General features: G+C 67.1%; 1 protein-coding gene across 2 annotated transcripts; it reads left to right on the top strand.

The window, feature by feature from the left end:
- The first annotated feature begins 554 nt into the window (after positions 1–554).
- On the top strand, positions 555–25,228 carry CSNK1G2 (casein kinase 1 gamma 2). Of its 2 annotated transcripts, none has more exons than XM_080798432.1 (12): positions 555–780; positions 16,320–16,755; positions 22,457–22,497; positions 22,631–22,700; positions 22,781–22,929; positions 23,006–23,240; positions 23,305–23,390; positions 23,463–23,547; positions 23,635–23,783; positions 23,940–24,023; positions 24,103–24,209; positions 24,304–25,228. In XM_080798432.1, exons 2-12 carry the CDS (start codon positions 16,572–16,574, stop codon positions 24,356–24,358), a joined length of 1,245 nt encoding a protein of 414 aa, XP_080654558.1. In that variant the 5' UTR covers positions 555–780; positions 16,320–16,571; the 3' UTR covers positions 24,359–25,228. The 2 variants fall into 2 exon arrangements, with proteins under 2 accessions (XP_080654558.1, XP_080654557.1); XM_080798431.1 differs by having other exon boundaries at positions 643–780; positions 23,310–23,390.

The following is a 25,228-nucleotide window of genomic DNA, read 5'->3' as shown; positions in this document are numbered from 1 at the left end:
AGGTCAGCGCTCCACGGCGCAGGGAGCCTGCGTCGGGGGCGCGGGGCGGGGGAGGGGCACACCAAGCCCCGCCCCCGGCCCCGCCCCCGCCGGCTCCCGCCAGCCCTGCAAGCCCCGCCCCCCGCCCCGCCCCGCCCCGCGCCCCCGCCCGGCCGTGACATCAGGTGGCGAGACCGTGACGGCACAGAAGCGCGGCGGGCGACCGGCCACGCGTCGCCATGGCAACGGCGGGCGGGCCCGGGCGAGCGGCGGGAGTCCCGCCCCCCCGGGAGGGTGGACGCGGCCCAGCTCCTTCCTCGCACGCGCGCGCGCGCGCCTCCCCCCGCCCCACCCCGCCCCGCGGGGCGCGCGCCTCCGGGAACCCCCCGCGGGCCGCCGTCTGCCCGTCCCCGAGCGGCCGCAAAGCGCGGCGGCCGTCGTGCGGCGGCGCCCGCGGCCGCCAAGCCCCGCCCCGCGCTGAGGCGCCGCGCGCCCGTCCCGACGGCGGCTGCGCAGTGCGCGCGGCCCCTCCCCCCACGCCGGGGCGTAAGCGCGGGCCGCGGGCGACGCTGCGAGACTGGGGCGAGCCGGGCGCCCGCGCCGCGGGGACGGCCCGCGCCAACATGCGGAGGCCGGCGGCGGCGGCGGCGGTGCGGGAGCGGGAGCGGGGGCCCGAGCGGGCGCCGGAGCCGCAGCGCGAGCGGGGCCCGGAGTGGGGGTCCGCGCCGCGCTGCTGAGGGAGCCCGGGCCGCTGCCCGGCCGGCCGGGGGCCACGGCCACGGCCACGGCGGAGTCCCCGAGGTAAGGACGCGCGCCCTCGCCGCTGCCACGGCCACGCGCCCGGCCGCGGACCCCCGCCCGCCGGCCCCGCACCTGGGCCCCCCCCGCCCGCTGACCCCGCGCTCCAGCCCCGCCGCCTCGCTCCTCGCGCTCTCACCGGACGGCCCCTACCCCGACTCGGGCCCTGCTGCCTCGCGCTCCCGCCGACGCCTCCGCGGCGGCGCTCCCGGCCGCGCTGCCCCCCGCCCCCGTGCAGGCTCGGCGGTCGTCCGGGGCCCGGCTCGAGACCCCGCCGTCCACCTAGCCGCGCTCCACTTCGCCCCTCGCGGCCCCCGGTGCTCGGGCCCCTTGCCCCCTGCCCGTGTCCCCGCACGTCCCCCCTTCGACCCTGGACCCCTGCCCCAGCCCAGCCGTCCCTGGCTTTGTGGGCTGGAAGGCCCCGAGGGGACAGCGGGGCCGGCGGGGACGGGGCATGCGGCAGGGGGTCTCGTCCGCGGTGACCTGTTGCGGGGCCCTGCTTAGGAGCGGCCGCCTCGGTGAGGCTGTGCCCTCCCCTTTCCGCCCGCGCCCCCGGTTTTGTTTTCCGGAAACACTTTGGATCAGGGAGGGGGTGCGCTGTCTGCGCGCCGGGGGCGGTGGCCGCGCCGATCTCCTCCCTGCCCCCGCCTGCCCCAACTTTCTCAGGGATGCTTTGGCGGGGGGCGGGGGTGCTGGGGCTGTCGTCCTGGGGCTGTCGTCCTGGGGCGGCCTGGGGGCTCTTGGCCTCTGGGCGGTAGTGTTTCTGTGCCTCGGAGGGCTCCAGCACGCCTTCCCCGGGCCCTCTGGCCAGTTCTCAGCCTCGGGGGCGTCTGCAGGGCGGCCCTCCGCTGCGTGGGGCCTCCGTCCTCGCCTGCAGGACACGGCCGGGCTCCGCTGGCGTCTCCAGCCCCACAGGCTGCTCCGCCTCGTGGGTGTGAGAGATGAGTGGGAGCACAAAGGCTCCAGTGTAGGGGGTAAGGTCCGCAGGGCCTTGATCTGGTCACTGGAGGAGGTGGGCCCTTGACAGGACAGACTGGGAGCCAGGCCCGCAGGTTCGAATGGGGAAGTTTGCGGTTTTGCTGGTAGTTGGTTTTTTGTTTGCTTGTGTTTCCACCAAATTGTGCCCCAAGAAAGGGACCCCTGCAGGCAGATGGGCAGGCTGGTGGGTGGGGATGGGCTGTGGTACCCCCAGGTTCTCTTCACTCTCTGCGGGGGCCTGTGGCCTTGCCTCAGAAACAGAAACGGGGAGTGCTTGAGTGCTGGGGGGGCGGCGGTCCTGGGCCTGCTGGGCCAGTGGAGGTGGGACCTGTGTGGTGGGGGTGGGGAGGAAGGTCTGAAAGGAGTGGACTGGACATACCTGGCCCACCCCGGGGGTGGACAGAACCCCAGGGGCTCTGCCGGGCCGTGGGGCACAGGTCACTCTGTCTGGAGCCGGCGCTTGGATCTTCTCGTGTAAAGGGGCTTCGCGTCTGATGTGGATGACTTCTCATTTCTCGAGTGGACTGGGGATGAGTGGCTCATTACGTGGCTCTGGGTGTGTCCCCGCTCTGGGATGACAGAGCCCCTGTGAAGACAGACTTCTTTGAACTGCTGGCTCTGGTTCCAGCTGATTTTTCTGCTCCTTTTAATTACGTAGTAATTACCTCTGGGTTGCGAGAGGAAGTAGGTGAGTTTTTTTTTCCCCCTAAGTTGAAAGCCTTCCTATCTGTTCGTCCCAGCTCCCGGGAAGCCAGTAGGCATTCCAGACACCTGTGGGGTCACTTGTGTCCATGGGGTTTACTGGGACGGGCCTGGGGGGCCCCCCAACCTGTGGTGGCCTTTCCCCTGGGATGCCCAGTAACTGCTTGTCCCATAGTTGACTTTGCTGAGTTCTCCCTTTCTCCCAGCCCCCATGGAGCTGCCCCAGGCCACCTCACGAGCAGCAGGGTTCCTCGGCCTGGTTGTGGTGGGGCGGATCCCTGTCTTGGAAGGTTCTTTCCAGGTGGGCCCTGTCTCCTCCTAGGAGGAGGTCGAAGTCCTGGGGGCTGGGGGCCACCAGCCTTCAGACCTCTGGTGACATCGGGCAGGTCAGCATGGTTGGCTCTGATGGGGAGACAGGTGCCTGTGCGCGAGCGGGGGCATGCTGGTTGGGATGGCGGCCCGCATCACTGCCTTGCTGGCTTGTGCTGGGCCGCAGGGCGCACTGGGGAGAGTTCTGGCGATTGGTCGGGAATGTTCCCACGGGTCGAGTCTTTCCACGTGGTACAGTGAGTGGGCCCTTAGGGAAAGGGAGAACCAAACCAAGGTCTGGTGGGTCTGGAAGGCCCCCACCTTGCGTGGCTTCGAGTCTGCCCCCTTCCCTTTTGGGGGGCCATGCTGGGCAGCCTCCTGAGTCCCTGTTGTGCAGTTGAGGAAGCAGTCCTGAGTAGCCTGCTGGGTGTGGAGGCCTGGGCCCTGATGAGGCCAGCACGCACACCTGTGCCCCTTGGTGCCCACGGCGCCAGGCAGGACTAGCCCAGGCAGGAGTGGGTGTGCTGGGAGTTCCTGGGGCTCCTGCGGGCTGGGGGCTTTCATTTGTCCTCACCATCCCGTGGGTGCTGGCCTGCCTTGGGGTCTGCCTCTTGTCCCGTCTTCCACACAGGGCCCTTGTGGTGTGGGGGTCCACTCCCAGGGTCGGAGGCAGCCGCAGGGGGGTAAGTCCTTGCGCCGAAACCCCTGGTCTTCCTGCTCACAGGAGCAGGCTGTGGTTCGGGGCCTTGCTGTCGCACCGGCCCTCTCCAGGCCCCGTCTGGGGTCCCCTCCCTCGGAAGGCCTCCCACATGGTCTGCTTACCCTCAGGGCAGCTGGAGGCCCATTTCTGGGATCCTCCCCCCTTGCGATGGGTCCTTTCTCTTCCGGGAGCTCGGCAGCACCCTCGGTTAAGCATCATTACAGAAGTTTTGTTCCTTAAGCTGCTCTTGGTGTGTGTGGGATTAACTGACGCACCAGACCCGGGATGCAAAGTCGACCTCGGGTTCTATCTGCTGAGGCTCCCGTAAGCAGCCCACCCCCCGCTCCCCGAAGCCCAAGTCCGGTGCGGCTCTCTTGGCAGGTGGGCAAGGTGCCTGCCAGGACCCGGGTAGCTCCTGGGTGGGTCCTGGGCCATCCTGGGTCACAGCACGATCCAAGGCGGCCCTGGGGCTGGCAGTCCCTGTTTAAGAGGTGGAAAGGGACATACGGCGTTGTTACTGGTTTCACATTGGTGTGTCGTATTTTAGGGTCTTAGGAAAATTGTGTGTAAAGGGAGACTTCAATTATCTGGTAGTCTCCACCCTCTAAGTGAGGGGACACCTCACCTGGTTTTGGGTTTGGAGACTGAGCCCCTGTCTTAGAGAGCAGGTACCTGTCTCCCCTGCAGATACGGGGTTGAGGGCAGTGTCTCCCCCCGTGGCAGTGCCTGTCCTCGTGGTCTCTGCTTGCTGTGGTCCCAGGACCTGGCCGGTGGGCACGGAGTGAGCAGGGCGGCCACCTCAAAGAGTGAGCCTTGGCCCACCAGGCAGGGAGTGGGCCCGGCAGAGCCCTTCTGCAGACCTGTGGCCATGGGGGCTCCGGACAGCACCCCTCAGTGGGGCGGTGCCTCTCGAGGCTTCCCAGCAGAGGGCCTGGGACACTGCAGTCTCCCCAGGTTCACTTGTGTGTCTCAGGGATTAGAAATCCCAGACAGAGACTTCCAGGAAGGCTGGGGGCCTCCGGGAGAGGTGGGTGTGGTTCATTGGGACACAGACACCTGAGGGCTCTCTCACTGCTTCTAGAAACGGTCTTGGGTGTAATTCCAGGCCGTGACCGGAGACCGATGTCTTTACAGAACCTTTACCACGCCGTGCAGGAGGCTGTGTGTCCTACGAATCACCCCAGTCCACCCACCGAGCAGCTCCGCATCTGAGAGTGGGGCCAGGAAGGCTGATTGGCCCTGAGTGCACCTCCCTGCCCCACCAGTGCCTTCCCTCCTGCCTCTCTGCTTTGACACCCGAGGGGAGGCTGGCGGGAGCTCGAAGCCGGCCACTCACTGCCAGCCCCTGCTTGGGGGCTGCCTTCTGTCTGCTTAGGCTGCACCGACAGGCCTGTTGGAAATCTGTGCTGAGGACGTGATCTGTCCCCGCGCCCTCTCTCCTGGCACTGCTGACACTGGGGTTGACGCACTCCCTGGGGGGCTTCCTCGGTGCTGTGGGGGCTGAACAGCTTCCCTGGCCCCACCCACTCGGTGCCAGGAGCCCTCCAGTCATGACGGAGCGGACGTCCTCAGGTGTCGCCCATGGTTCCTGGGGGCAGGATGGCCCCGGTGAGAGCCCCGCCCTGGAGATTTGCTGCCAGCCGCTGCCAGGAGCCGAGCTGAGAGCGGCCTCCCTGGGCATGAGGCTGTGTGGCCGTGGGTCCCGGGGCCTGTGCGGTGCAGCCCTCCACTGTGTCCTGGAGCTGGACGTCTGAGGACGCAAGCTGGGAGAGGGCACTGGGGCTGGTCCCCCAGGAGCCATCAGTGGGGTGGCCTGGAGCTTCGGGCTGGGCTGCACTGTGGCTCCATGGGGACCACGGTCCCAGCACTAGGTGCAGAGGACAGATGGGTGTCCAGAGCTGCACCTGGCGCTGGGAGTCCAGCTTCAGCTACGGCCGGAGCTCCTCTGCAGCCTGGCGGGAGGGAGGGGCCAGGCCCCTGGGGAGAGCGGAGGGCCGCAGCACAGGGGCCCAGCCCCGCCACTCCCAGTGCGCCTTGTGGCCCTCGCCCAGGCTCTCCAGGGCCTGCTCACCCCCTGGGCCTCGGCTTCCCCGTCGAGGTGGTCTTGGTGGTCCTCGGCTTTTGGGGGGTGACAAGGGTTTCTGAGGCTCAGGTGCTCCGGATCCCGGGTGGAGATGGGACTCAGGCCACGTGGGCGGCGGCCTTGGCCAAAAAGCAGCAGGTGGAATTCATTTTACTTGGTTAGAAAGAGATCCCAAGTTGGGGGGGGGCAGGCTCCCTGCTGAGCGGAGAGCCCAATGCGGGGCTCGATCCCAGGACCCTGAGACCCTGATCTGAGCCGGAGGCAGAGGCCCAACCCACGGAGCCACCCAGGTGCCCCGAAATGTTTGATTTTAAGAAGTAGCACAGAATTGACCAGAAAACATTCGTGGCCTGGTACGCAGTCCGTCAGCTCTGCTGGGCCCGAGGACTTGCGCTACGGGCAGACAGTCAGGGCTGCTTTGTGGGAGCATGTCCCGTGTCCTCCGGGGACGCTCTCGCGCTCGGTTCCGTGTTGCCGTGCGAGGTCCCTTGTCGACGGAGCTCCTAGCGTTTTTATCTGCCGTTCCGGCTGCCGGTGCCGGGCTGTTGCGGGTTGAGGTGGGTGGCTGGCGGGCCTGCGGGCCTGCGGGGCGGGACCTTCGGGATTCAGGGGCGGCTCCCAGCCCACACCGGCGCCGGCCTCAGCCCCTCGGGGAGCGCCGGGAACCCGGGTCATCAGCAGTGCCGCGTGTGCATTCTGAGGGGCCTCCTGGGCGCCGGGGCCACTCCAGTGTTGGGGGAGGTGCTGCCACATGTGTGGCCAGAGGCAGGGGCTGGGTAGTCGGGCTTGCTCCCGGTCTGTAACTGGTCCCCACTGCCCCCTGGGTCTCTGGTGGTGGGGACGGGGCGGGAGGGTGCTGGCCACCTCCCAAGGGCCTTCGGTGTGGGCTCCTGTGAGCCAGGCGGTGCGAGAGCCCTGTGTGTGCACGGGAGAGTGGGGGCCACACCGTCGCCCTGACCGGCCTTGGTGAGCGCTGGGGTGTTCTGTGAGCTCAGGCTCCCCGGGCCACGCGGACTGGGCCTGTCCTGGGTGGCTGTGGCGGGGGGCATCCTCGCCCGGGGCCCCCCCAGGGGTTGAGACTCACAGGTTGGGGTCGCTGAGCTCTCACGCTGGGGCGAGTCAGCCGGTCCGCCTCTCCCCACGGGCTTGCCAGTTTCTGCGTCGTTTACTTCCTGTGGGCGCGCGGCCCTCGGCTCCGTGGAAGCGCGTGCGGCCGCTCTCGCAGGGGCAGGGGCGCGGCCTTGACGCCGGGCTGGCTCGCAGGTGTGACTTCCGTCTGCACCCGTCCCTGCCATCCCCCCTCACTCTGCCCGTTCATTTGTGTTTATTTTCAGTACTTTCTCAGGATTTATTTTAGAGCACGTGCACCTACACGAGTGGGAGGCGCCGACAGCGGGGAGAACCCCAAGCAGACTCTGTGCTGAGTACAGAGCCCGACGTGGGGCTCAGTCTCGTGACCCTGAGATCACGACCCGACCCGAAGCCCAGAGTCGGAGGCTTCACTCACTGAGCCCCCCAGGCACCCTCTGGCTTTTTAAACAGCTTTATTGAGATGCCACATGCTGTGCTTTTCTGTTTTTAGTTGAGATGTAATTTACAGAGCCATAAAAAATTCACTAAAATGAGCACTTTGGCGGTTTTTAATACATTCATAGTTTTGTGGAACCATCACCTCCATGTCATTCCAGAATGTCCCGTCACCCCAGAAGGAAATCCCATCCCATCAGCCATCACCCCCTCCCCAGCCCCGACCCCCGCGAGCCCCCTTCCTGTCCGTGGAGGAGCCTGGTCTGGACATGGACTCATACCCCGTGGGGCCTCCTGCGTCTGGTTCCCTCCCTGGGCGTCGTGGGTTCGGGGTCTGTCCCCGGGGCTGTGCGTGGGGGCCTCGCTCCTGCTGGTGGCTGAGTGCGGTGCCCGTGGGCGGGGGACGTGCCCGTGGGCGGGGGACGCGTGTCTGTCTGTCGGTGGGTGGACGCTGAGGTTGGGGCTGGGGCTGCCTTTTGGCAGCTGTGAGCACGCAGGCTTTGTGTGGACGCATGGTGTCCGTTCGAGTAGCAGGTCGCTGGGTCCCTTGACGTCTCCGTGAGTAACTCTGAGGAGCCGCTGACGGTTTTCCTCGGCGGCTTCCTCGGCGGCCGCTGCCGTGTTCTGCTCCCGCTGTGGGTGAGGCCCCCGGTCTCCCCATCTTCAGACTCCGTGGTCGCTGTGTCCTGGCCTCTCGTGTCGTTTCTGCTTCCTGCTGCCCCACACCTTCTACAACCCTGGGGTTCCTGCAGCAGCTGTGTGGGGGCGCCCAGCTGTCCTGTGGCCATAGACTCCCTCATCCGCGCTCCTCTGAGCAGGTGCATGCAGTGTCTCGGAGTGACACGTGGGCCTCGTGAGTGGTTCAGTTGTTGGAGGGAGAGCGAGCGAGAGAGCGTATAAGCAGGGGCGAGGCAGAGGCAGGGGGAGAAGCGAACTCCCCACCGAGCAGGGAGCCCGGTGAGGGACTCGATCCCAGGCCCTGGGATCACGACCTGAGCCAATGGCAGACACTTCACCAACTGAGCCCCCCAGGCACCCCGGTTTGGGTTTTTGCTGATAGCGCTTCTTCCGGAGCAGCCGTGTGCGGAGTTCCCGCACGGGACCAAGCTCCAGGGCCCCACGCGCGGGCCCTCCGCTCATGCCGCATGTCCGCACGGTGACGGGCAGGCCCTGTCCCCTCGTTGTTCACCACCTCGCTCTGTGCCGGGACCCCGTCCTGACCCCACGGGGTTTCCGTTGTCCCTCTGCTTCGGACCCTCCGGGCCGGGACCCTGAGTCCACTGTTCCTCGTTGTGGATGCCCCGGCAGGTCGGGGAGGGCCGGCCGGGGGTCCCGCAGGACGTCCCCAGGCTGTGTTCGTCCCATCAGGGGTCCCTGCTGCCCACGCGGCTGCTGCCCATGGCCACTGGCGGTGGCTCCCAGCAGGGCTGCACGCTGTTCTGGAGCCCAGAGGTCTGGGATCCAGGTGTGGTGGGGCCGCGCCCGGCCTGCCCCTGCCAGATTCTGGTCTTGCCGGCGGTCCCTGCTGCTCTTTGGCTTTGGCTGTGTCTGTGGCCGCGTCTGTGGCCTGCCCTTCCTGGACATCTTTGTCCTCGCCTCGTGAGGACACTCGTCTAAGGAGACAGCCTACCCTAATTTGCCAGAGGGTCACATTTCTGGGGCTTCCGACATGCCTCTCCAGGGACACAAGTGCCCACACCAGGGACCGCTACAGCGTGTGTCTTGGTCACTCTGGGCCTGCCGGGATAGCGGGTCCCTGGGGGCTGTCATGTGGGGTGGGACCCCCTGCCCCTGCGACAGGGGGTTAGCTCTGTGAAAAGTTATGGATGAGGGCTCTCCTGGGTGGCTGGGAACAGTCGGAGGAGAGGCCATCGCTGGCGTGTGGCGGCCCCGGGCGTCTACTGAGCCCCTGGCGCCCGCCTCATTCGTCTTCTGTGAACGTGACTGGTGACTTCCGGGCTGGACGGACGGTCCGCTGTGGGCCTCGTGCGGGGCGTGGTGCGGGGCCTGAGCAGCAGGGTCCAGCCCACCCCTCGGCGCCCCCACCGCCGGGGAGGCCCCGTGGGCGTCCCCGCCGTCCCCCGTCGCAGGGCTGGAGCGCGCCCCGCTCATCGGCCTGGAGCCCTTCCGCTTCCCTTCGGCTCCGTCTCAGCGGTTTCCAGACTCACCGGACGGGGCGCGGGGCCCCACGGCCCCAGCAGCTCACCCAGGGATCTGTGTCCTGCCGGGCTTTTTGGAGGCGACGTTTCGAAGCAGATCCCGGGCATCCTCTCCTGCTGCCTGTAAACAGAGCCGGAGGTGCCTGCCGGGGATCCCGGTGCCCAGGTCTTGGGGTCGCCCTCTTACGAGTCTCCGCTTGGTGCCGGTGCGTGGGCTCGGCTGCGGGGCTTGTCACGGGGGCCTCACCTCTCTTGTGATCTGGTTCATTGTGCGAAAACCCGGGTCTGTCCGAAGGTCGCAAGGCAGGTACTGTGAATTCCGGGGCTCTGGGGCCCAGATGTGGGCCACGTCTGCACAGCTCTGTCAGCGTCGGCTGTGTCCGAGCCGCTGGAGAGCAGACTCTGGTGGCCCGTGGCTGTGGCGGCGCCCCCGTCTGCGGTCCCCCGGGACTCCACGCCGCCTCCTTGCAACACGGCCTCTGTGTGCCTTCGGGACCACTGAGCTGACGCTCACCGTGGTCAGAGGTCTTCCGCTCCTCACTGAGTAGTGGCCCGTGTGTAGCACCCACTGAGGACGCTTGTCCCCAAGCTCGCCCCCACTGATTACCTGCAGTCCTTCGTCTGTGACTCCCAGTGTATGACCTGTTCCCCGGAATGCACGTCTGCGCTGGCCTCGTCGCGGGGGGTCTGCCGCCTTGGGGCACTTCCTCGTCTGTCATAACACGACTTTGCAAGCGACTTCGGACTTCCGGGCTGCGACCATGAGGTTGGCCATGTGTCCGGGGTCCATGTCACCCTTGGGAGTGCTGTGTGGACACCGGGATGTGGCGCAGGGGGTCCTTGTGACCTTGGGCCCAGGTGAGTCCTGGGAGGAGGCCTGGCCTCCCGGTCATCAAGGCCCCGTGAGACAAGGGTGGGTCCGGCTCGGGAGGGACGTACGTGTCCAGAGATGCTGGGGTGGGGCGCAGCCTGGATCCCACGGAGTTGGGTGCTTGTGGGTTGGGCCCCAGGCCCTGGGCAGCCTCGGAGGGCCCCACATCCCAGGAGGGAGGCCGTCTGCACGCATCTGCTCCCAGACTTGCCCTGGCTCTGGGCTGGGGCTGCGCTGGTGATGTCAGCCAGGGACTGTGACATCACTGAGTGGACACGGTCAGAGAAGGGGGTTCTTGGGGCCTCCACCGGGGGAGCTGGCCCCTGGCACCGACAAGATGGAGAACCCCCAAAAAACCACGGCAGGTAACTCACCTGAGGTGGGTGCTCACAGAGGAGCACAGCCCTGCCCCAGAGCGGTCTCCACAAGGCCTGCTTGGCATGGACGTGGGGGCCGCCTGGACACGCAGTCTGTGCTCCTCTTGGTGGGGGTAGGCTGAGGCCTTTCCCGGGTCAGGGGGCCCCGGTGGGGGGGCTGCCCTGTGTCAGGAATTGGGGGCCATATTGGTTGGGCAGAGACTGGGTTTATCTTAGGCCCGAGGGAGGGACAGGAAGCCCCTTCCCCCGACATGGTTACCCTTAGCAGTGGCACCTAGGCCTGGGCCAGGGCTAGCGCTGACGGCAGACACTCCCGCTGCCCTCGGACGGAGGGTTACCCAGCTGGACCCGGACATGCCAGGCTGGCACCTGCCCTGTCCTGGCCGTGTCAGGCCTCTGCGCTGCTCCTGTCCTTGCTTCCCCGGGCTGGCAGGTGACTCGCTCTTGCTGGTCCCCTGTGGGTCCCACCTGGCTTTCAGAGTGTGCCAAGGCACGACCCAGAATGCCCCTCTGTGGCCCGTGCTGGGTGGGGTGGCCTCCCAGGGCACGCTGAGTTTGGCTGCCTTCTAGAACGTTTGCAGGTCTGTGCTGCCTGCTGGGCTGGGGGGAGGTGGCCCTCTTCCGTGGGGGTGAAGAGGGGCTGGTGCCCTCAGGGCTTTCCCGGAAGGGGTCAGACTGAAGGGCTTCTCCCCTGCCACCACAGTGCCTGCTGTACCCCGAGGGGGGCAGCCACCGACCAGCTGCGGCCAGCATGGGGCTTGGGAGAGCTGCGGGTGCGGGTCACTGGCGCCGTGCCCGGGGGCCCGTGTGGGGCAGTGCGCACACAAGCATCCTTCCCGTGCCGTGCCCAGGTGCCCGGAGCCGCCGGAGGCCCCTTCTGGATGGGGAGGCTGCCAGGGGCCGCTGGGGAGGCTCACACAGAGGGAGCCTGTTGCTGAATGGGCCAGTGGTGGGTTCCTCCCCGTAGAGGGTTTGGTGAGAGAGTGAGGGGTGTGGATGGTGTCCCCAAGCCCCCAGCATGCCACCCCCATGGTCCGGATTCTCCAAGGCAGCAGCAAGAGGTATCTGGGGAGGAGAGTGCTGTGAGACCCCAGACCCCGCCGTCACAGGCGGCGACCTGGGGTGAGCACACGGGTCTCTTGGAGGGACCTAAGAACCCCCCCGGCACAGGGGGCTCCCTGGGTCGTGAGGCCGGGGGCGATGCCCATGGGGGGGGGCTGCTAGGGACGGCCCTATGCAGCCGGCCGGGGGGGCTCGCAGGAGGAACGGGGCTGAGGTCCTGAGGCGTGTGGCCCACAGAGGAGCTCCGCGCGCGTGCCTGGGGCGGAGCGGCCCTGGTAGGCCCGCAGGGAGCGGCGTGCGGAGCCCGGTGGGCCGGCCTGCCTGGCCTCCCAGCTCCATTCCTGGCCGTCTTCCCGCTGACCCGCCCAGCGATCGCTGGTGCCTCTGAGGAGCAGAGACCCGCTCGTCCCTCGGGAAGTGCCCTGGGTTTGAGGGGCTCCGTGCCAGGCCCCAGGACAGAGAGCAGGGGTCTGTCTTCCCGGCTTGTCCTGGCTTCGTCTGTGTGGAGCCTGGGTTCGGCCCCCGTCCCCCCCCCCCAGCTGACGGCTCTGAGGTTGTCCCCCTGCTGGCTTCCAGCGCGCTGCCTTTGCGGGGAGCCCCCGGGGCCCCTTCTCCCCCGGAGCTCACCCCTCGTCGCGAGAGCGGCCGTCGCGAGGTGTGAGAATGGTCCGCGTCCCTCGTGATCTTGAGAACTCCCGTGGCTCTTACACCCGCGGGCCTCTGGGCCTCTGTGTTTTGAGTCTCCGTGTGTGTGTGCGCGCCCGCGGCCGGGTCCTGGCGGCTCTGAGGGAAGGAGAGCCCGAGCACTCCCCGGGCGGTCGGCGGGCTCCGGCGCCCTGTGGGTGTGGGTGTGTGAGCGGCCGCCCGCGGCTGTGGCTGTGGCGTTCCGCCCTGCACTTTTTACCAAAGAACCAGGTGTCTCCTACAAAAGTCCTGCCCCGGCTGATGACCGCGTCCTGCCGGGTTCTGCTCCGTCCGGCCGTCCAGGCAGCTCCAGACCGGGCCGTGCCCCCTCCGCTCCCGGGGTCCCCCCGCAGCCTGTGGGAGCCGTCCCGAGCGCAGCTGCCGCCGTCCCCTCCTCCGTTCCTTTTTCACGACTACATTCAGCCGCTGTCACTCTCGGGGAAGCCGATCTGGCCGCCTCGGTCTCGGTCGGCGGAGGAGACCGTGTTTAGAAAGAAGCGGGCGTTCGGGGAAACGTGGGCAGACGCGCCGCCGCCAGGCCGGCAGCACGGGCTAGAGCCCGAGGAGCACTGGCGGCCCCGCGCGCGGGCCGGGGGCTTCCGGAACGCGGGGCCGCTGCGGCTCGGACGGCTTCGGTTCGATGTCCCTCGGGGCCGGCAGCGGCGCGCCCGGCTGCGCACCCAGGACACCGGCCGCACGTGTCCGCCGACGCTCGCCTCTCAGTGCGCAGAGACGGACGCGCGCGGTGCCCCGCGGCCCCTGGCACGGACCCGAGCCCACGACGTGCAGGGAGGGAACCAGACACACAAGGCCTCACGGGGTGTGAGACCACGTGTGTGACACGGCCAGACCAGGCTCCTCCACGGACGGGAATGGGGCTTGGGGTGTCTTGGGGGTAATGACTGATGGGGTTGGGGTTGCTTTTTGGGGAGACGAAAGGTTTTGGGATTAGATCATGGTAATGGTTGGATAACTCTATTAAAGTTCACTGAACTGTGCACTTTTTTTTTCTTTTTCTTTTTTAGATTTTTTTTAATTATTAAAGATTTTTCTTTTAAGATTTTATTTCTTTGATAGAGATCACAGGTAGGCAGAGAGGCAGGCGGAGAGAGAGGAGGAAGCAGGCTCCCTGCCGAGAAGAAAGCCCAACTCGGGGCTCGATCCCAGAACCCTGGGATCACGACCCGAGCCGAAGGCAGAGGCTTTAACCCACTGAGCCCCCCAGGCGCCCCCAACTGTGCGCTTTTCAAGGGTGACCAGTGTGGGACGTGGGTCATGTCCGTGATGTGGGTGACGGTAGAGCAAGGACTGAGGGACTGGAGGTGCCGTCTGCCCTCTCATGGGGGGAGAGGTGCTGTCCAGCTCCTCTCGTGTGGTTCCGATGCCCCCATGGCGTGCCTGGGGCGGGGTCTGGCTCCGGCCGGGAGGAGGATGGGACCCATCAAGAACTTTGTTGTTGTTTTTACAGGAAATAAGTATTTTTTATTAACGTATAATGTATTACTGGTTTCAGAGGTACAGGTGTGTGATTTACCAGTCCCACAGTTCACAGCGCTCCGCACAGCACCTGCCCCCCCGATGCCCATCCCCCAGCCGCCCCCCCGCCCCCCCATCACCCCCCAAACCCCTCCCCTTCAGCAGCTCTCAGTTTGTTTCCTGAGGTTAAGAGTTTCTTGTGGTTTGTCTCCCTGTCTGGTTTTATCTTAGTTTCATTTTCTCCTGTTGCCCCTGTGCTCCTGTCTTGTTTCTCGGTGCTCGTATCCGTGATGTCCCATGATAACTGTCTTCCTCTGACTGATTTCACTCAGCGTAACCGGCTCTCGTTCCGTCCACGCCATTGCAAATGGCAAGATTTCGTCCTTTCCGACGACGGCGTGATATTCGTGTGTACCTGGACCACATCTGCATCCGCTCGTCTGTCGGGGGACATCCGGGCTCTTCCCACCGTTTGGCTCCTGTGGACGCTGGGGGCGGGCGTGAGGGCGGCGTTCATAGCAGACTTGGGGTGACGGTGTCTGTGGGGTCACCTTCAGGTGGAGCCCAGGTGCGCTCGGGGGGCTCCTGCGGGGTCTCCAGGCGCCCACGACGGAAGGGGGCTGTCTCCGCCACCCTCACATGGCCATGTTCCCTCCTGGGGGAGCCCAGCCGCTGTTCCCAAGACCCCACGCCCCTTGCGTGTTCCAGGCTCTGCCCAGGGGCATGTGGGACACCACCGACGGAGCAGGGAGGCTGGGGATCCCCGCACACCCCCCTTCTTCGTGTTGGGCCCTGTTGCTGACTGACAGGCCCAGCACACCTCGCTCACTCTGGCCCCCAGGGCCTGCCGGAGGGATGGTTCCCAAAGCAGGCAGGGGGCCTTCCCGTCCCCGGCCTGAGGTCCTTCCCTGCTGGAGCAGGGGACAGCGAGGCCCCCGCCCAGGCTCCCAGGGCAGCTCGCCTTTCTGGGTGATGTGGGTGTGCACGCGTGTGCGCGAGCCCAGAAAGGAGTGTGTGCGCGCCACAGCCCTGGGCCATCACCGCTCCCTGAGCACGCAGCCCGGGGATCCCCTCCGTGGGACCCCTGCCTGCTCTGAGCCGGCTGCACCCAGGAGGGGGAGGCAGCACCATCTCTGCCGCCAGCGCCCCCTGCCCGGGAGAGCTGGCCCAGCGCTGGCCGTGGGGGAGCAGCCCGCCCTCTCCGTGTTCCCACCTGCCAGCCCCCGCCCACTTGGTTATAAAACCCGGCCGCCTCCCTCCCCGGTGAGCGCACCGCGCCGGGTTGCCTTGTTTCCTGTCACCTCGTCCTGGCAGCCGCGTGCGGACATTCAGGGCGGGTGTGGCGGGCCTTGAGTACTGGACGGGGGCGGGCCTGAGCTGGGTAGCGGCCTCCGGCAGCGCACTCGGATTTATTTAGTTAGTTAATTTGGGGGGGTGGGAGGGGAGGGCAGGGCAGGGGGTGGAGAGCATGTCAAGCGGCCTCGGCGCCCAGCACAGATGCCGGCGTGGGCCTCGCTCTCACCACCCTGGGATCGTGACCTGGGCTGAAACCCAGCGTCCTCTGCCACACTCCATCCGCCGCTGGAGGCGCCCCTCCCTGAATTGAGAGGAGGGCGTATTGGGTGGCGGCGCTGGCAGGAGCCGTGGGTGCTTTCTCTTTGAGGAGATCCTTTGGCTTTGGTGTCAACGGTTGGCGGGGTTGGAGAGAGAGGCCTGGGCTGGCAGAGTCTGCTGGGTGGGCGCAGGTCTGGGAGGGCCTGGGGACACGGGGCTGGAGGCCGCTGGCCGGGGTTGTTTCTGTGGGTACCTGCCCCTCGCCATAGCCAGCTTGGGTGGCCGGCCCCTTCTCCCTGTATCCTGGGGGCTGCTTGGTACCTGCCCTTCCTTCTAAGCTCTCCGTGGCTCCCGCGTAGTCCCTCCGGCCAAGGCTGGTCCCACTCCAGCGGCACACACAGCCTGTGCCCAGCTTGCCGGCTCCGGCAGCCCGGGGCCTCCAGCCTTCCCTGGGCAGCTGTGGACCGAGTGAAGCCTGGCCAGGGTCAAGGTTCCCTCCAGCCCCGCCTGACCACAGGCCACAGTTTTGTGCTGTTAGGCCCACCTGCACAGCTCAGGGTGGGGTGCAGGGGGGGCGGTGGGATGGCCCCGAGGCATCCGAGGTCCGTGGTGAGCGTCTCTCAGCCTTGGGCACTTCCTGCTCTGCTGTCTGTCGTCTTCCCTGGACTGAGAAGCAGCCCCTCGGTGTTGGGGCGGTGGCTCCCCGCCCTCTCTGCACCCAGGCTTGGGGCTCCACAGCTGGCTCTGGGGTTCTGAGGCCTCAGTCACGTGACTGGCCACCCCCTCTGCCGGAGGCTCTGTCCTCGAGTCATGGGGTGGGGGTCCTTCAACAGAGTCCATCCCCCACCAGCCTGACCTGTGACATTCACAGGGGCCTGAGTCACTGCATCCTCTGTCCCCCAGAAAGTCGTGGGTCACACTCGCACCTTCAGAAGTCTTTCCAGCGTGCTGGTTCGCTGCCCAAGCCTCTCGTGGTGCTACCCGTGGGTCCCCCCGCCGGTCTGGGACTGCGTCGTGGACATGTGTGGCCTCCTAACCCGTGTCTTTGTTTCTCTACCAGCTGGGAGCTACGAGATTTGAGGCGGCGGGACCTGTCAACAGAATGTGTCCTTCCCCTGCATGCGACCCCGAGGCCACAGAGATGAGCGCCACGGCCGGGCCCTGGCAAGCGCCCGCGTCTCACTAGCAGGGAGCCCGCCGGGCCGCCATGGTGTACTAGCCCCGAAGAGCCGGCCGCAGCCTCAGGTCTGCCCGGACCCGGGATTTGCACGGCAGCAGAGTCACCGTGGAGAGGCCAGGGTACCACAAACTTATGGATTTTGACAAGAAAGGAGGGAAAGGGGAGTCGGAGGAGGGTCGGAGAATGTCCAAGGCCGGCGGCCGGACCAGCCATGGCGTCCGGAGCTCGGGGACCAGCTCAGGGGTCCTGATGGTGGGACCCAACTTCCGGGTCGGGAAGAAGATAGGCTGTGGCAACTTCGGGGAGCTCCGGCTAGGTGAGCCCCTTGCTTATGTTCTGGGGCACGGGGAGGGGGAGGCTGCCCGACGGGGCTGTGGCCCCCACTCCCAGAGGACTTCACATGGTTGGGACTGGGAATTCAGGTAAGTGTGAGATTCTGCTCCCCAAGGGGGAGGTTTTGCCGGAGGGGTGGAGCCCTAGCCTCAACCTGTGTTTCCCTGTCAGTCGGGAATCTGTGTGCCCCCTGCCGTGGGGGGGGGGCCCACATGGAAGTTTCTAGCTGGCGGGAACAGGGGCATTAGCCGAGAGATGTGTGCTAAGCTCCCGCTGAGCCCTTGGCTGAACCCTGGAGCTGCAGGCGAGCCTGAGCCCTCCCCCGGCCAGCGGCCCTGGGAGGCTGTGGGGGTCCCGTCCGGAGCCAGAGGCACACCACGGCTGCTCGAGGCTGCCAGCACCGGGCTTGGGCCGTGGAGTCACTGCCTGTCTGCGGCTTTCGGAAGCCCTGGGCTCGGGCTTTGTGAGCGAGCAAACTGTTGGGGACGGGCGTCCGGTCTCCGTGTGCTGGTCGAGGGGGCAGGCGGGGCTGGTGCTGGGCTCGAACAGTGGGTGCGTGTCACTTGGGCCCTGAGGCTGCAGAGTTCGTGGCAGGGAGCGGAGGGCAGCGGCGTCCGGCCCTCCCGACAGCCTGCAGCCGGTTCCACAGCCGACCCCAGATGGAGCCACCCTGTCCCCGTCCCGCTGCCCTGTTAGTGTGTCCACGTGTGCACACCTGTGCTCGCACAGACCGGGCCCAGTGCCGGCCTGCAGCCTGGGGGCTGCGCAGGCTTATCTTTGGGGTGTCAGGGTCAGCAGCCTACGCAGTCTGGGTGTGCACAGACAAATGACAGGGTGCGTTGGGGCCGTGGGGTACCGCAGCTTTGGGCTTCAAGCCTTTTTAAAATTGAGGGGCGTGGTGTTTTCTGCCGGGCTTCTGCTCGCATGGTTTTGCGTGTCCCCGCTGCTGCGTGTGTAGGTAGCTGGTTGTCGGTCTTTGTGACCGCGCCCCATTGTCCCCATCTGTCCTCCTGCTCAGGGACGTGCGGCTGTGCATAGATTTCCGTCGCTATGGGTGCAGGTGCTCCGTGCGCCCTCCCCAAGTCGTGCACAGATGTTTCGTTCAAGCGCCGGGTCACGGACGAGGTGTGTGCGGACGGGAAACTGCCAGACTGGTCCCCGCAGGGATGGCGACATTTCTCAACTCCCGCGGGCAGCATCCGAGGGCCCGGGAGTCCCGCGGCCCCGTCCGAGCTCAGGCCTGTCCGGCTTCTCTGCTCGGAGACCGCTCGGGGACGCCGGCTGGTCTCCGTGTGCACTTCCCGATGATTCCTGCCCTCCTGTCAGTCGTGCGTCTTTTTTCCTGGCAACTCGAAGGTTTTCTCTTTGCCTCTGGTTTCAGACCTCGATTCTGCGTGGTTTAGGGCGGATTTCTTTGTGTCTGTCCCGCGGGACTGAGCGCGCTTTGCAGACCTGTGTGACTCCGTTCCGTGGCGCCGGAGCGGCTTCAGTCTCTCTCCGGCTCTTTCCTGCCTTCGTCTTTGGGCCTTTTGCGTCCTCCGACCCGACGGTGCGCACGAGGTGCTCCACGCTCTCCTGCAGGGCCCCCAGGCGGCGGCCGGTGCTCCCTCGGCCCGTGGCCTCCCTTGGCTTCGGTCCCGTTCGGTGTTGCTCGCGTGTACGTTCACCCTCCTTCCCTCTGCCGCGTCTGGCCTGTTGTCGGAGCCGCTGGGGGTGAATCTTTCCTTCCACGCTCGGCGTTTCTCACTTCTCTGGACGCCCCGTTTCCCCCTCGGAGTTTCCCACCTGCCTGTTGGCGTCACCCGTCTCGTCCTTCGAGTCTCACGCGTCCTCGTGACTGTTAAACACTGAGCACCCAGCACCTCCGGCTCCGTTTCCCTTGTTACCGCCTCGCTCGCCGCGTCTCGCACGCCCCTGCACTGCCTTCTCCACTGGAGTGGCGGGTGCCGCGTGGGACGTCTGTGTGACACTCTGCCCCGGAGGCTCATCTTGACATCGTCGGGGGCTGGCAGTCGGCTGAGAGCAGACCTCACTCGGGCTGGAGTCACCTCTGTCCCATGGTGGGGGTGTCCTGACTTCTTAGCCAGGGGTCGGGGGAGCTCAGGGGGACCTCTGCACCCAGACGGCCGCCGCTGCAGCCTCCTGTGGCCCCCAGGATCTTCCTTCCGCTCGCCGCCCTCGGGAGCACCAGCGACTCCACTGACATTGGGGAGGCCCTCTGAGCCCCAAGGACCTGACCGCATCCAGCTGTGTGCGACTCCCCACTTCAGACACGAGTGGGCACGTGTGCACACGCTCACCTTCCACTCCGTCTGGCCTTCAAGGACTCACGCAGGCGGTCAGAACGCCAGTTTCTTCAGCAAGACCCAGCGATCGGTTACTGTAAAGGATCAGAATCCTCAGAGTTTAAGACTTCCTGCCGTGAGGGGCGCCTGGCTGGCCCCGTTGGTTGCGCGTCTGACTCTTGGTCTCGGCTCGGGGCGTGATCTCAGGGCTGTGGCATCGAGCCCCGCGTCCGGCTCTGCGCTCCACGGGCGGCTGCTGGAGACTCTCCTCCTGCCCCTCTCCCCACTCATGCGCTTGCCTGCTCGCTCTGTCTTTGAAGTCTTTGGAAAAAAACCCATGTTTTCACGAGAAAGCCGGTTAGGAGCGTGGACGGGCAGGCCACGGACAGGTGGTGCCGCCAAGCGCCGCGTGACAGAGCGCCAGTGTCGCACACGTGTAAAAAGACGCCGTGAGTCCAGACGGGCAGGAGAGGGGCGCCCAGCCGGCTCGCGCCGGGGGGGCGTGCGAGTCCTGATCCGGGGTCGTGAGCTGGAGCCCCGTTCTGCTGCTGGGAGGACAGAAAGAGACCACGTCAGGAACGGGCAGCGGGTGTGGAGAGAGGCTCCCAGAAGCAGCCGCTGAGTCGCCAGGGGGCGCAGGGGGCACTGGGCCTCACCGGCCGCGAGTGAAGGCCGCCACGTGAGTCGCTCGCCACGTTCGCAGCAGGAGCAGCGGACTGGGCAGGGCGGCTCGGCGGGGAGCACCCGGCCCCGCCGCGCGTGGGAGAGCGCTCTGGGAGCCAGCCGGCGTCCTCGGAGAGACACGGCAGGAGCCGGGGAGGGGGGCCGGGCAGGGTGGTGCCCCCTCGGTCGCTGCCTGGGCGGGCTTCTGCGTGGGTGTGGAGCCGGCGGCATCCCGCGTGGGCCGGGCGGGCGCGTGCGTCCCCGGGAAATGCCTCCGGCGAAAACAGGCACCGCGAGTCCTCCTGAACCCGGCCCGCGCTCGACGGTGGGAGCACGGAGGGTGCTGCTGCCGCTCCCTTGAAACGCGCTGCTCTTATAAAAACAAGGAAGATCGGGGCACCGGGGGGCTCCGTCGGTGAAGCCTCTGCCTTCGGCTCAGGTCATGATCCCAGGGTCCTGGGATCGAGTCCCGCATCGGGCTCTCTGCTCAGCGGGGGGCCTGCTTCTCCCCCGCCTCTGCTGCCCCCCGCTTGTGCTTGCTCTCTCTCTCAAATAAATAATAAAATCTTAAAAATAAGTAAATAAAGGAGATGATCTGGTGACAGGTGGATGGCCATTCAGTGGGGTAAGGAGCAGGTTGTCGCTGGTGTCATCTGGGGCCTGAGGGTGCGGGTCTTCCCCGCGTGGAGTTTCCATTTTTTTATGTTTGAGACTTTCTCATAAAATGCTGAAGCAAGAACATAAGAGGCAAAACCTATTTTTCATCAAAAGCAAGGAAGCTGAGCTTCAAGAGAGCGTCCGTGATAAGCCTCTCGGTCGTCTACGGCATGAGCAGGGTCTGCCGGGACGCGGGGCCCCGCGGTCCCCCCCTTCCTGACTGTGGCCCGAGACGGCGAAGAAAGGAAAACAGACGGAGAGCGGGCTGGGCGCGCCCGCACGGCACAGCGCGGGCCCGCGGCGGCCACGTGGTCTCTCCGGACGCCGGCAGAAGTGAGCTTTTCTATTTGGGCAACAGTCGGAAAAGAAAAATTTAAACACACTGCTGGTTGTCAACGCGCCAAAACCTGCCAGGGGCCCGCAGAGTGACTCTGACAGGCTGTCCCGCGCTCCCCAGCGACAACTGCGGACCCCCGTGAGAAGTCACCTGGCACGTGGCGGCTGGCGGCTGGGGGGTCAGGTGTCTCGTGAGGGCCTGCGCAGCGTGTCAGGGAAACGGACCCGTGGACTCTCGAACCGCCCCTGGAAACAAGGCCCTAGGATGGCCGAGGCCGCTGGTGCCACAGACAACCTGGAGCACACCTGGGATGGGGCGTGGACTTGGGGGAGGGGGTGGTGGGCAGGGGGAGCCCCCGCGACAGCCTGGGAGCTGGTTCACAGGAGCAGCCCGGGTGTGGGTGACACCATGATGGGGGCAGTAAGCTGGGGCCCCTTCCCCACAGCGGATCCCCTTCCGGGATAGTGGGACAGACGCGTGGCCTCCCGGAGGACCAGGTATAGCACGTGGGGCCACGTTCGTGGCCTTCCGGGTCCCGTGAGTCCGGTCTGAGGGCATAGGCCAGGGTCGTGCTGGGAGGAGCTGCTCTGCGGGAGACGGCAGCCCGGCTCCCCGAGGCACAGTGTCCAGTAACCCCCGGAGGGGCTGGGGAGCGGGGAGCACTCGGGCAGCCCTCCATGGTGCTGCAGCTCACCGGACCTCGAAGCCACAGTGTGCGGGACCCCTTTACAGAAGCCCCGAGCTGCTGGGCTGGGCCGCGGCTGCTTCCGGAACTCACGTGTTCGCAGTTCTCTGGGGTCGGGCGTGTGGGCTCTTTCTCTGTGGGCTCCCGGAGGTCCTGCTGGTCAGCGATGGCCTCGGGAAGACCACTTGCCCCAGGCTCTTTCTAACCTATGAGGCACACAGATCCTAGCCCCGGGTGTGCTGGGAAGGCAGCCAGAGGCGCTCTGCCGACCAGGTCCCACGGGGCGGGGTCTCACCGGACCACAGGTTCCAGCAAGGGGCAGGGCCCTGGGGCCCGGTTCCTTTCGGCACCGCAAGGGAGCTCCCCACGCCGATGGCCAGGTGTGGCGCGCCTTGGGTGAGTGCCCTGCAAGACGACCTGGACAGGCCTCTCCATGTGGCTTCTTGCCGGGAGGGGCTGTGCTCCACAGGGCTGGGGTCTGCTGGTGGGACCGACAGAAGGAGATGAGCCAGTGAGGGCGGGGGTGTGGACTGCTCTGGGGCTGGTCCTGGGTAGAGGCCGAGCAGCTGTTAGAGGGGAAAGGGGTGGGGGTGTTCTGGGGAGCCCCGAGGGGCTGCTGCAGGTCAGATGGCATAGGCTGAGGGAAACACCGCCGTCTCCTGCTTTGCCGCCGTGGGAGCTGAAGAGGGGCCTTGGGGTCACCATGGGTCTATGTTTTCTCTCTTTGTCTTTTTAGATGGGAGAGATTGGAGCGAGCTGGTGTGCTGGCGGGAAGGAGTCCCTAGAGAGGAGTTGGGAGCAGCTCCCTTGAGTGGGCGGGCCCGGTTGGTGGCGGGAGGAGAGGGCCGCCTGCCAGGGGGGCCTCAAAGATGGGTGGGGGGGCAGGTGGGGCTGCCCGCGGCGGGGCAGGGGGGCCTCCCGGGCATTCATTTCCTTCCCAGGACGTGGCCAGCTCAAGGGGGTCTGCCGGGGAATAGGAGGCGGCTCCCGGAGGCCCCTGGGTCCGCTGGGCCCCCTGCCGGGGCGCTGCGGCTCTGACGCACGTCTCTCCCCGCAGGGAAGAATCTCTACACAAATGAGTACGTGGCTATTAAACTGGTGAGTCTGGGAGTTGGCTCTCGCCGCCCGGTGGGCCGCGTCCGGGCTCAGACCGGCCGAGAGTCTCCTGGGGGGCGGTGTGCACATGGGGTGGGGGGGGTCACCTGACCACATGTCCGCCTGCCCTTCCCAGGAGCCCATCAAGTCGCGGGCGCCCCAGCTGCACCTGGAGTACCGCTTCTACAAGCAGCTCAACGCCGCAGGTACGGCCGGCGCGTGCGGTGCGGGTGCGGTGCCCAGGGCGCCCCGCGGGCCCCACACGAATCTGTGTTGCCCCCTCCAGAGGGCGTCCCTCAGGTCTACTACTTCGGTCCATGTGGAAAGTACAATGCCATGGTGCTGGAACTGCTCGGGCCGAGCCTGGAGGACCTGTTTGACCTGTGCGACCGCACGTTCACGCTCAAGACGGTGCTCATGATCGCCATCCAGCTGGTGCGGGCTGGGGGCGCTGGGGGGGGGCGGGGGGGACAGGGGCGGTGGGTAGCCCTGACCCCCCCCCCCCCCCCAGATAACGCGCATGGAGTACGTGCACACCAAGAGCCTCATCTACCGCGACGTGAAGCCCGAGAACTTCCTGGTGGGCCGGCCGGGCAGCAAGCGGCAGCACGCCATCCACATCATCGACTTCGGCCTGGCCAAGGAGTACATCGACCCCGAGACCAAGAAGCACATCCCGTACCGGGAGCACAAGAGCCTCACGGGCACGGCGCGCTACATGAGCATCAACACGCACCTGGGCAAGGGTGAGCGGCGCGCGGGCCGGGCGGGGGGGCGCGCGGGCCGCGCTGACCTGCTCTCCCCCCGCAGAGCAGAGCCGCCGCGACGACCTGGAGGCGCTGGGCCACATGTTTATGTACTTCCTGCGTGGCAGCCTGCCCTGGCAGGGGCTCAAGGTGGGCGCGGCGGCGGGGGCGGGGGGCGCTGGGGGCCGGCGGCGCGGGCTCGGCTGACCGCTGTCCCCGCAGGCCGACACGCTCAAGGAGCGCTACCAGAAGATCGGGGACACCAAGCGGGCCACACCCATCGAGGTGCTCTGCGAGAGCTTCCCAGGTGAGGGCCGCCCCCGCCCCGCGGCCCCGGGCCCCCGCGGGCCGCCCCCCGCCCCGCTGACCCCGCGCCCCCGCCGGCTCCCCACAGAGGAGATGGCCACGTACCTGCGCTACGTGCGGCGCCTGGACTTCTTCGAGAAGCCGGACTACGACTATCTGCGCAAGCTCTTCACCGACCTCTTCGACCGCAGCGGCTTCGTGTTCGACTACGAGTACGACTGGGCGGGGAAGCCCCTGGTACGTGGGCCCCCGCCCCAGAGTCCTGGTTCCCGCGGCGGGCGGGGCCCCGGTGCGTGGTGGGCGGGGCCCCGGGGGTGGGGCGGGGCCCCGGGCCGGAGGGTGGGGCGGGCGCGTGGTGGGCGGCCTCAGCAGTGCGCCCCGCACCCCTTGCAGCCCACGCCTATCGGCACGGTCCACTCCGACCTGCCCTCGCAGCCTCAGCCTCGGGACAAAGCCCAGCCACACAGCAAAAACCAGGTGAGGGGCTGGGCCGACGACCCCGACATGGGGGGGCGGGGCAGGGCCCACCTGACCCGCCTGCTGCGCCCCCACCCAGGCGTTGAACTCCACCAACGGGGAGCTGAACGCGGACGACCCCACGGCCGGGCACTCCAACGCTCCCATCACGGCGCCCGCGGAGGTGGAGGTGGCCGACGACACCAAGTAAGGCCCTGGGCGGCAGCTGGGCACGGGGGCACCTCGGGCCCCCTCCCCACCCCGTGCCACATGTCCGTGTCCCCTCGCCCTCCCCGTGCAGGTGCTGCTGCTTCTTCAAGAGGAGGAAGAGAAAAGCCGTGCAGCGTCACAAGTGACCCCGGGGCCGAGGCGCCCCGACCCCTCCTGCCACAGCCTCCCCCCACCCCGGGGCGGTCCGGCCCCGCCGCGCGGCCGCAGCCAGGACGCGGACTGCAGGGCTGGCCGCAGCTGCCCGCCCGCCCCTCGCGGGCTCACTTCCTTCACACGAGACTTTGGCCGAAGTTTCCGCACCCGTGTCTAGTCCTTCCCTCCGCGAGCAGTAACTGAGTGAAACGAGGAGAAGCCGCGGGGGCCGCCCGCCGCCGGAGTGAGTAGTCGGCCGCCCGCGCCGCCCGCCCTGTTAGTCTCATAAAGTCCAGCTTGTCTCCCTCGATCCAAAGGCCGTTTTCTCGAGGGGGCACCGTGGGCGTCGCTGCGGGGGCCGAGCCGCCCTGGGCTTCCCCGCGCCACGGGGGCAGGCGGGGTGGGGGAGGCCCCGACCAAATGCTGCAGCGGAGCTTGGGCCGGCGGGGACAGCCCCCGGGGTCTCCTGCCGCCGCTGCTCGTGGGGCCGAGTCCAGGGCCCAGAGCCCCAGAGGCGGCACCTGCTGGGCGCTGGGGCTGAGGTCTGGGCCCGGGCGTGCGCGGGCTTCTCGTGGCCGCGCTCCACGCCCCGCGGAGCAGCAGGAGACAAGCGCCTTAAAGCCCTGTTCCAGCCCCGCGGGTCCGCCCGGGCCGGGCAGCCCTGGCGGGAGCCGTCCCACTGGGCCCCCCGGAGGGCCTGCGCTGGCCCCCGGGCTGGAGCGATGGGGCCGGCCTGGCAGCGGGTGTGCGTCTAGGCCTTGCTTTACACCGTGTACAGAAATGGCACTTCGGTTTCTCTGACGCTTCCTGGAAGCCATAGAGTTTAGGGGCTTTTTTAAAAAAAATAAAAGAAAACGAAGGCA

Source organism: Martes martes, assembly GCF_963455335.1.
Source record: "Martes martes genome assembly, chromosome: 1".
Lineage (NCBI taxonomy): Eukaryota > Metazoa > Chordata > Mammalia > Carnivora > Mustelidae > Martes > Martes martes.
The sequence above is the reverse complement of the archived record's forward strand: the minus strand, read 5'-3'. Positions and strand labels throughout refer to the sequence as shown.

Bases quoted from the DNA above. Each gene is read 5' to 3' on its own strand.
- CSNK1G2 (XM_080798431.1), top strand. From the start codon at position 16,572: ATGGATTTTGACAAGAAAGGAGGGAAAGGGGAGTCGGAGGAGGGTCGG. The intron at 22,930-23,005 runs GTGCGGGCTGGG...CCCCCCCCCCAG, and splicing joins TCATGATCGCCATCCAGCTG to ATAACGCGCATGGAGTACGT. The intron at 23,391-23,462 runs GTGGGCGCGGCG...CTGTCCCCGCAG, and splicing joins TGCCCTGGCAGGGGCTCAAG to GCCGACACGCTCAAGGAGCG.